Source organism: Crocuta crocuta, unplaced genomic scaffold (genome assembly GCF_008692635.1).
Source record: "Crocuta crocuta isolate KB4526 unplaced genomic scaffold, BGI_CrCroc_1.0 scaffold141, whole genome shotgun sequence".
In the NCBI taxonomy this organism is placed as follows: Eukaryota; Metazoa; Chordata; class Mammalia; order Carnivora; family Hyaenidae; genus Crocuta; species Crocuta crocuta.
Window position 1 is genome coordinate 5,370,889 of NW_027527951.1, and position 10,954 is coordinate 5,381,842.

A 10,954-nucleotide genomic window follows, 5' to 3' on the forward strand; every position below is an offset into this window, starting at 1 on the left:
ATTTTTAAGTCATCTCCACACCCAACATGGGGGTTGAACTCATGACCCCCAGATCAAGAGTCACATTCTCTACCAACTGAGCCAGCCAGTCCGTATGAATTTTAGGATCAGCTTGTCAATTTCTACAAAAAAGCCAGCTGGGCTTTTGATATGGATTACTTTGAACCTGTAGATTGCCTTGAGAAGAACATGGATGTCTTTCCATTTATTTGGGTCTTCTTTCATTTCTTTCAGTTAAATTTTATAGTTATCAGTATACAACTCTTAAATTTCTTTTTATTCCTAAGTATTTTATTCTTTTAATGATATTGTAAATAGAATTGTCTTCTTAATTTCAGTTTTGGATTATTCATTGCCAGTGTGTAGAAATGCAATGGACTTTTCAATATTTATCTTTATCCTGCAATATTGCTGAAAAGTTTTAGGCTTATTATTGAATAATGAGGTTTTGTGTGGATTCCTTTGGATTTTCAGTATGTAGGATCATGTCGTCTGCAATTAGAAATAGGGGCGCCTGAGTGGCTCAGTCCGTTGAGCGTCCGACTTCAGCTCAGGTCATGATCTCATAGTTTGTGGGTTCGAGCCCCGCATNTAGTTTTACTTCTTCCTGTCAAATCTGGATGATTTTTATTTCATTTTCCTGCAATAATGCCCTGCCTAGAACCTCCAGAATAATGTTGAATAGAAGTGGTGAGAGCAAACATCCTCATCTTGTTCCTGATTTTATCAGGAAAGCATCCAGTCTTTTCCCATGAAGTATGGTGTTATTACCTGTGGGTTTTCCTAAATGCCTTTAGCAGCATGAGGAAGTTCTCTTCTATTTTTAGTTTGTTGTGTATATTTATTATGAAAGAATGTTATATTTTGTCACTTGCTTTTTCTGCATCTACTCCTGAGATCATCAGATGGTTTTTGTCCTTCCATTTTATTGATATCATGTATTACTCTTAATTGATTTTTGAAGGTTAAGCCAACAGTGCATTCCTGGGATAAATCTCATCTGGTCATGGTATATAATCCTCTGTAGATGTTGTTTGATTTTATTGAGCATTTTTATATCTATATGCATAAAGGATGTTGATGGATATTTTTCTGTTAAGTATTTGTTTTCAGATGTAAAACCAGTCTTGCATTTCTGGTATAAACTCAAGTTGATGATGACAATATATCACTTTTAGTAGATTGGCATTTTCAGGATTCTGTTAGAATTTTTGTATCTGTATTCACATAAAAGATTGGCCTCTAATTAACCTGTTTTTCTCCTTGTTTTTGTAATATTCTTGTTAGGTCTTAGTATCAGGGTTATGAAGGCTCTCTAAAAAGTGTTGAGGGGCAACTGGGTGGCTCATTTGGCTAAGCGTCCAGCTCTTGGTTTCTGCTCAGGTCATGATCTTGCAGTTCTGTGGGTTTGAGCAGAGCCTGCTTGGGATTCTCCATCTCCCTCTCTTTCTGTCTCCTCCACTCATTGCTGTCTCTGTCTCTCTCAAAATAAAATAAACTTAAGGAAAACAATCTCTTAAAAAGTATTAATAGTTTTATCCTTTGTGTGATTTCAAGCATCATTTCTTACTTAAATGTTTGGAAGAATCCACCAGTGAAGCCATGTAACCTAGAATCTTCTCTAGGGGAGGATATTTACATTCTTTAATAGATAATAGGATTATTCAGATATTTTATTCCTTATTATGTCTCTTTCGGTAAGTTGAGTTTTCAAGGAATTTGTTCATTTCATCTAATTTGCAATTATATTGGTACAGTTATTCATAATATTTCTTATTAGTTTGTGTACAACAGCAGCATTTTATTTCCTATGTTAGTAACTTATGCCATTATCTCTTTTTTTTTTTCCATTAGCCACGAACCAACATTTGTGGGGGGTTTTGTCGATTTTCTTAGTCATATTGATTTCTGCTCTTATTTCCCTTTTTGGGGCTTGATTTGCTGTTTTGTTATTTGTGGTTTACCTTCTTGAGATGGATCTTTACATCATTGATTTTTCCACCCATCTTGTGAATTACTTGCACTTAAGGGCAAACTTTCCCTTTTAGCAATGTTTTAGCTGCATTTCACAAATTTTGATATGTCTTTTTCATTATCATTCGGTTCCGGATATTATAATTCCAGTCTGATTTCTTCTTTGACCCATGCATGCATTACTTACTAGTGCATTGTTTAATTTACAACTACTTGAGCATTTTCTAATTTCTTTGTTGTTGTTACTCATTTCTAGCTTAATTCTGTTGTTAAAGGACATATTCTGAATGACTTTGCTTCTTTGAAGTTTGTTGAGACTTTCATTATGGCTCAACATGTATTCAGTTTTGGTAAATATTCCATTTATACTTCAAAAGAATGTGTTTCCCGTATTTGTTGGGTATTATGTTGTATATCAGGTCAGGTTTGTTAGCAGTATTGTTCAGTCTTTTATTTATTTATTTGTTTTAATGTTTTATTTATTTCTGAGAGAGAGCCTGAGCAGGGGAGGGTCAGAGAGAGAGGGAGACACAGAGTCTTAAACAGGCTCCAGGTTCTGAGCTAGCTGTCAGCACAGAGCCCAATGTGGGGCTCGAACCCACGAACTGTGAGATCATGACCTGAGCTGAAGTCGGATGCTCAACCAACTGAGCCACCCAGGCACCCCTTGTTCAGTCTTTTATATCTTTACTTATTTGGTGGAAGGAGTTCTGTTTGTTCAGTCAGTTATTGCAGGAGATACTGACCGCTTCTCCTTGTAGCTTGTTAGGTTTTTGCTTTAAATATTTTGAACGTGTATTGTAGGTACATCAAAATTAGGGGTTGTTATCAACTCCTATTGAATTTGTCCTTTTCTCTTACTGAATGTCCACTTTCATCTCTAGTAAGTGTCTGAATTTACTATCGCTACAACTTTTTTTTTTTTTAGTTTATTTTGAGGGAAGGAGAATGGGGGAAGGGCAGAGAGAAGGGGAGGGAACCCACACTGACAGTGTGGGAAGGACACAGGGCTCAAGCTCATGAACCATGAGAGTATCACCTAAGCCGAAGTCCAGAGTTGACACTTAATTGACTGAGCCACCCTGCTACACCAACTTTCTTTTGGTAAAATGTTGTGGAGTATCTTTTTCTATATTTTTCTACTTTAAACCTTTCTTTGTTATTAAATATAAATTATGTCTATTGTAAACGGCATATAATTGGACTTGTTTTCATCCAGTCTGATAATTACGGTCTCTATTTTTGGCAGTTACACTGTGATGTGCCTGGGTATGATTTTGTTTGTACTTATCCTGCATTCTGTCATGTAGAGCTTCCTGAGTCTTGGCTTAGCTTCTTTTACATTTTTGGAAAATTCTTGACCATAATTTCTTCAAATATTCTTCTGTCCCATTCTCTGCCTCTTGTCCTTCTGGAAATGTGTGTTAAACCCTCTTACCCTGTCTCATATCTTTTCATACTTTCTGCATTTTTCATCCCTTTTCTCTGAGTTTCAATCTGAGTATTTTTTTCTGGTTCCCTGATCTCTTCTGTTGTGCCTAATCTGCTGTTAAATTCACTTGTTGAATCTGTATTTTCAGTTACTATATTTTCCAGTTCTAGGATTTAAGATCTTAGCTCTCTGGTGAAATTCTCCATGTTTTCATTGACATTTATTAGTCATTGTTCTCCCTTGTCTGATAACTCCAGATGTGGATGACTTGAGTATCTTTTTCTTTTCTTGTTATCAGTAACACCTTTATTACTTGAGGGCAGAGGATTGATTGATTTCTGGGCTTGGATTCTCCTCATATCGAACTCCAGCTTCTTGCGCTCTAGCAGTTCGCAGCCTGCCCAGCTGTACTGGCCTGCTCTTTAAGCAGTGCACACGAGAAGCTTGTCCTGATGGAACTGTTCCTCCCAGAGACTGCTGATTATGGCATCCTTTTTCCTTCCGTTATAATTCTTCTGCATTGTCTTTGATTCTTGTTTAAAATCTCTTCCTCCTGAAGAATCAACGTGGCCCCCATCTTGCAGCGCATAGTGGGACTCCTACCATGGTCGGTGTGCTGTGCTGTCATTAACTGCAGTACTGTGCGTCGCCAGGATCTTGGCGTGGACTAGGTCACTGTCGGATGCATTGTAGACAGCGTCGCTAATTCCTGTTCGGTGCATACAACACTCAGAGCCCCAGAGCAGTTGCCCACAGCCAGCCTCAAGGCACAGTGCTTCTGGTTGCCTCCCCAGATTGGGAATGTGGAGGGGGCAGAGCGTCCCCGCTCGTACTTCATCTTCTTGTGGGAGGCCTGCTCATGCCCCGGTCGTGCAGGGCTTGTGCCAGTTGTCCCGACACATGCCCGTCACCGGGTGCTGGCTGAAAAGCAAAGGCCTATTTCTGATACATATGTTTTTTCTTAGTTTTTGGTAATTTGGTCTTGCTTTCTGGCATGGCTGGTAATTTTAATTGAATACTGGATATTTTATATAGAAATGTGTGTAGGCTCTAGATGCATGTATAGAGGCTCTGGGTTGAATATGGGTAGATCATTCTGTCCTGTCACAGTTGGTCTATTTCCAGTTTGCCCTCATTCCTAGGACATCAACAACCATTTGTGCAATCTGTCTTCTCTGACAGACTCTGAATTCAGATTTTTTTCTTCCTGTTATTATGAGACTAAACAGCTCTCTTGTACTTGCAAAGGAAATGCTTTCTGCTTGATTTTTCTGAGTCTTGCTTTGTGCACGCATGATAGTAATTGGGAGAAGTACACAGAGCTGCCTTGTTTGTATGATTTTTTTCATTGCCTTCAAATAACCATTTTTGTATTCCAACTTAATGGATATTTTTGGAGGGAGGGTTAATCTGACATTAATTACATATATATGTGTATGTATATCTCCATCATATGTATGTATATCTCCATGTGTATGTATATATATGGGTATGTATATCTCCATATCATAACTTGAAAGAGAAGGCAGCCATAGTACACTCCTAAACATAAGAGTTATCCTAAACCCCAACTCTTTATGTATTGCAAGGAAATACGTCCCCAAGAACTTTGTAGACAAATGTGAAGAGGTTCTTTATTGCTATCAAAAGTGCTGCTCTTAAGACTACTGTTTTAAAATTCTTGTAATTGATTTTAGAATTTTCTGTCGTCTATCACTTTTTTCTGCTTTTTTATTTTTTATAAATTATAGATTTAAATTTATATATAGTAATTGATTTTTTTCTAATTTAGTTTTTATTGAGATACAGTTGACATAGCTACTTTTTAAAAGATTTGCTACTTTTGGTTGATTGTGTTACATGTTACCAGGTTTTATGATTGGTTGAATACTCTTAAAAAGTAATTACTACTAAGTAAGTTTTACGTAAGGGCATATACTTATATACTAGGTTTTAAGTTTCCTTTTCTGAAGGTACTTTTATGAATAAAGATGATACTTTCTGCATTTCTTTAGAAAAGAGAGTAACCCTTATTCCTTTCTCTTTTCAGAAAATGGTGTAAATGGAACAGTAACTTCAAATGGAGCAGACTCTCCTCGTAATAGAAAAGAGAAATCTTCATAATGAATTATAATCTAATTGATTAATGTCCCCAAAGAAATCTGCTTTTTACTATATCTTTCAGCACTAGAGATTTTTCTGTCCTTGAAAATACAGTTTGTGCTCTTTGATTCTTGCTATTGTACTGTTTCATGCATTTTGTTAAAGGGCATTTGAGGGAAGGATGATTACTATGAGTGAAAAAAATATTTAGCTTAGAGTAAGCTACCTGCCTTCAAAATAGTTTAGGGACCACCACCATATTTTATTTTGTTTTTTATCTTTGAATGTTTTTCTAATGATTTGGAGAGATGACTATTTACAAAAATTCTACATATCAGTGATAAAATTTCTTGCTCTCACCAATTTTTTATATTAGCAAGATGACCTCTTCCAGCAAGGTCATATTTTTTAAGTTATCTTTCAGGGTAAAATGGAAATACTATAAAGTTGGAAGTCAAACTTTAATATGTTTTCAAGTGTTCTCTAATTTTTAGGAATTTTTGTAGTCTTTACACCTGGGAAAAAAGATTTGTAAATTCACTAAAATAATTGTGTGCTTTATTATATAGGTAATGGTTGTTAATGTTACATCCCATTTAAAAAGAAAACATACTATTGGTTACGAAGTGTGGAGATTTACTGCCATATATATTGAATCAAAATATATGAACTTAAAAGTACATGTGAAGGAAAATCTTCTTGTGCATTTTCAACACTTATAAACTGGAAATCAGAAAATCCAGATATTTACAATAAAGAAACAAAGTTGCCTATAGCCCTTTTTGATATGTTTATTAATAATGATTCTTAATGGGGCTTATTATAAGTTCAATATGCACAGCATCTTAGAAAAATACTGTTTAATGTACAAACCCATTTTAAAAATAATGCCTACTTGATTTATATTGATAAAAAGAATATTGTGTAATTATATTTGGAATACATTTACTGCACTAATCTCATAGAAATTGAAAATTGAGTTGGATAAATAGTCTTACAAAAGAAAGTGCTTTATGTTATAACTATAGCTTTGGTCCCATCTTTAATTGAGAAGCATTTATCTGTATAAAACATATTTTTGGATAAATATATATATATATATTTGTATCTCTACAGAAAGGCTCTAAAAACATTTGAGTAAAACATTTGGTTCCCTTTTCTATAATTATCCTTAAAAATTCTTATAGCTATATTTGGTTTTTTGTTGTCTTCACAGTACCTATACTGCTCCTTTTGGTGTTCACATCTTGTTCTCCATTTCTCACTTATGTCACCAGCTCCTGTTTGTGCCATTTTTAGTATAAAAGTTGCAGGCTTGTTAGGTCTGCAGTTTAATAAGTTGCCATGCTGCTAGAAAGTTGTGCTTTCTATTTCCAGCTGTTTACTTACTTCCTGGAAAAAGTAGTAGCTCTCTGTAGCATCATGGAGTTTCAGTGGAACCAAATTTTTGCCATTAAAAACTGGCATTATATTGAACTATACATTGAGAAATCAATCCAAATAAAATTTTTACTTTCACAAGCTGTATCCTGGACGTTTTCTTTATTGTTAGCAAGTCTTATGCGTTTTAGTATATAATCTCATTTTAAATGTACCGTGTTTAAAGAGTATGCACTTGATAGACATTCGGAACAGTCTTTCCCAAAACAGTGTTCTGCAAAAAAAAGATGATTAGTTTCATTAATTTATGAGAGCTACTGAGGGGGAAAAATGGTCAACAAATTCAGAGACTACTAAGTTAACAGGTGTTTCTTTACTACAGAACTGTTCAACCCTGATGCTTCCTGATGAACCAAGAATGTTTGCAATGGGGCTATAATATGCAGTGTTTCCCAAGTCTTTGGAATATGGAACCTTCTTTGTATGGAATTATTTAACTGTGTTCTGTACCATACACCATTGGTTTAAGAAAAGAAAAGAAAAAAGTCCTTTATACGTAGCTAAAACTTCACAGACACACATAAAATACCCAAGTGTATCTGTGAATTATATAAGCTCTAGACCCCCTCATCCCAAATGCTCTCAGGAAAACCTTTATGGGCTTCCAGATCGTGCAGCGTATGGCACTGTCACGGGAGCCTCAGGTCAGCTCAGAGCCTGATGGGAAGCATGTAGGACTGCCAGCTGTCAGATTCATAGAGTAACCTTGAACTAGTTGCTTTGCCATTTTAGGAATCAGTCTTTGCGTCTGTAAAATGCCTTTGGGCTTGCATTTTAGAATATGGTTATGGGTGGTCCAGGTGGACTATTCTGGAACAAACGTATTAACTGCATTCTTCTAAAATTGAGTAATTCTGCACAGTCAAAACCAGAACTAATCCTGGAACAAAGCTTGTATAGATGAAGAAATGAGAGAGAAATTTTTGGTTGCACATTTTGTTAGCAGTATCCAACGACACCCTGTGTCTGCAAGGTGTTCCCAAATGTTTTCACTGAAAACTAGTTCCGCCTGTCTTGCATAAAATAATAAGAATTGTTTTCAAGAAGTGATAGTTACATTGATCACTGTTTCCATTTTTTCCCAATTTATAATTTTCTTTGAAGCATTGCCATTCATTATTTCTTAACTCTTCATTACCAAATTTTAATATCTAAGTCAATTTGGGAGGAAAGAAGCCCCATCAAGAACCCCCTTCTAGAACAAAACAATGATGTTCATTCCTCCAAACAACCAAATTCAAAGTCTCGATGATCAAAAGAAAGCCCACACAAAAAAAGTAACAAAAGCCACATTGGAGGGGTTGAGTGCATTTTGCAGCCATGGCTATGCTGTCCCTTCATCCTTAAGCTGGTTTAAAAAAGAAAAAAAAAAGGAACACCCTCCCTCATCCAAATATACTTTTTCCATTTACTTTTTCTTAATTAAAAATAAGAATTTTAAAAATACTTGAAGGAATTCACTATTGCGTGACTCATTTCAATGTCATATACAGTATATGAAGGTCAGGAAGACTATTTGCGGCACCCATGATTAGGGGATACTGGTCTTCAAGGTTCAGGTTTCTTCCAAACAGTGTAAATACCCACAATTCCGAGTGTGAAAGAACACCAATGATCCCTGAGAATTCCGTAGGACAATACAGGTTCCCGAACTGATCAGGGAATTACAGTGCTTCCGTCAAATTGACAGTTACCACGTGTAAAATATTTCCCATCCTGTTTCAGTACTTCCATTGAGAGGTCAAGAAGTCCAAGAAACTCCCCTGTGGGACCTTCTGGAGATTGGAACAGCTGTCAAATCATGAATCACGTAATCAAACTCTGGTGTATCTCTTCAGTACTGGGATAAAGTCTTCTATTAGAACCCGAGAGCAGTCCCCTTTAAGGTTGTCTAAGGCGATGCCGCATGTTTTTCGCATGTATTTCTTACATCTGTCAATCACCATTTGGTCAATTTCTACCCTAGTGACCATCTTTGTTTTCAGTTTCTATGTCACATAATATGCCCGCATCTCCACTCCCTAGAATCTTTTTCACTGCCCACGATGGCTTGGGTATACCCAAATGACTCTTTGCCAGGTTAACATCCCAAGGATGAGAATATTTCCAAATTGCTTCAAGTGTAGAATTGTAATGTTCTGATCTTCATTACACACCACCTCCTTTGTGTCGTACTCAACCAGGCAGCCATCAGTGGTGGGTCACTATCTGTCCAGTGCTCCTCCTCAAACTATGGGTGATTATCGCTTCACCCGCCAAGCACAGTCCCACTCAATTCTTTCATTCTTCTACTTTTTCAAAAGACTCAACTTCATGGCCTTGCAAATCACCATCATAACTCTGAAGGTTCAACAATACCGATCCGTGTGGGTAAACTCTCATATTGGCAAAGCTACCATTTTGGTTTATGAAGTCACTAAATAACTGTGGTCCTCCAGCTGTGCACTGACTCTGTCATCGCTTGCTCCTGGAGAATGGACCGGAGGCCTTTTAGATCAGTCTCACCACCAGCTTTGGTGCCTGGCAGGAAGGTGAGCGTGCTGTGTGGTGCTGTTGCCATAGTGAGGCCAGGCCCTGTGCTGTGCCTGCAGGACGCTGGGGAGCTAGGCTCATGTCAGGCTACAGCCTGCAGGGAGAGCCCACTGGTTTGTATTTTTTTTTAACGTTTTATTTATTTTTGAGATAGAGACAGCGTGAGCAGGGGAGGGCCAGAGAGAGAGGGAGACACAGACTCTGACACAGGCTCCAGGCTCTGAGCTATTCCTCAGCACAGAGCCCGATGTGGGACTTGAACCCACGAACCGTGAGATCATGACCTGAGCTGAAGCCGGACGCTCAACCGACTGAGCCACCCAGGTGCCCCCACTGGTTTGTATTTTTAAAAACAAATGTTTTTAGTGTTTATTCTTGAGCGATAGAGACAGAGCACAAACAGGGGAGACACAGCATCCGAAGCAGGCTCGACCTGACACAGGGCAGGAACTCACAGACTGTGAGATCATGACCTGAACCCAAGTCAGAGGCTTAATGACTGAGCCACCCAGGCACCCCTGGTTTGCATTTTTAAAGGAGTTACTTCAAGAGGCACCTGAGTGGCTCAGTGGATTGAGCCTGGGACTTCAGCCCAGCTCATGATCATGCAATTCGTAAGTTCAAGCCCCATGTCTGGCTCACTGCTGTCAGTACAAAGCCCACTTCAGATCCTCCATCCCTCTCTCTCTCTCTGCCCCTCTCCTGCTTGTGCTCTCTCAAAAATAAATAAAACATTTTTTAAATAAAAATAAATAAAAAATAAATGGATGGCTTCAAAAGTAATTCTGGGAGAAATTCTAGGGAAATGCTTAAACAGATGGTTCTCTCCAAAGATCTCCCTTGATGTGACAGGTGATTCAGTTAATCATCAACTATAAAACTGCAACACAAGACAAGTTTGGGAATTTCAAAACAGACATTAGCATGTATTAGCTGCAAGAATGAAAGGCTAGTAACCCAGGGCCTGAGAAGGGAATGAATGGGGTTGGACTGAGTCTCCAGGTGCATTGGAGCCCAATCCACGAGGATGAAATGAGGCATTATTTGCAAAAACAAACCAGTCCCGGGTTTAAGCATGATTTGCTTTACAAAGTTAACCCACTTTATTCAATACCATTCGGGGAAAGGCTAAGCCAATTTGCCTATTCTAACTATTTTTAGTGAAAATGCTGTGTTTGCTTAAGGCTGAAATCAAACATTCGGGTGCCCTGAAAGCAAACAAAACAGAAAAAAGCACTTAAGAGGTTTAGGTCCATCACATAGTGTATAACTATTAGTAACTTTAAGGGTAAGTGGGCCACAGAGAAAAACATACTCTCATCTGAAGATTTCACACATCAACCAATTCAAGTGATAAATAACCTTGTTGACATGTTAACATTAACGGGCACATGATGGTAAGACTAGCAGACCACAGTCCAAGTTGACTTCTCTACTGCCTCGGTTTCCTGAGATCCATGACCCCGCAAATTT

The 10,954-nt window shown here is 37.7% G+C and overlaps 1 protein-coding gene and 1 pseudogene across 2 annotated transcripts in view; one reads left to right on the forward strand and one right to left on the reverse strand.

Moving 5' to 3' along the window:
- Positions 1 to 7,030, forward strand: part of TRAM1 (translocation associated membrane protein 1) — a 30,919-nt gene extending 23,889 nt beyond the window's left edge. For both annotated transcript variants that reach the window (XM_077752450.1, XM_077752449.1), the window contains one exon: positions 5,457 to 7,030. In XM_077752450.1, coding sequence (XP_077608576.1) covers positions 5,457 to 5,530 — 74 coding nt within the window. In that variant the 3' untranslated portion in view covers positions 5,531 to 7,030. The remainder of the gene's footprint in view (positions 1 to 5,456) is intronic.
- A 1,467-nt stretch (positions 7,031 to 8,497) lies between these two features.
- On the reverse strand, positions 8,498 to 9,509 carry LOC144221980 (spermine synthase pseudogene; annotated as a pseudogene).
- Between the last annotated feature and the right edge of the window lie 1,445 nt (positions 9,510 to 10,954).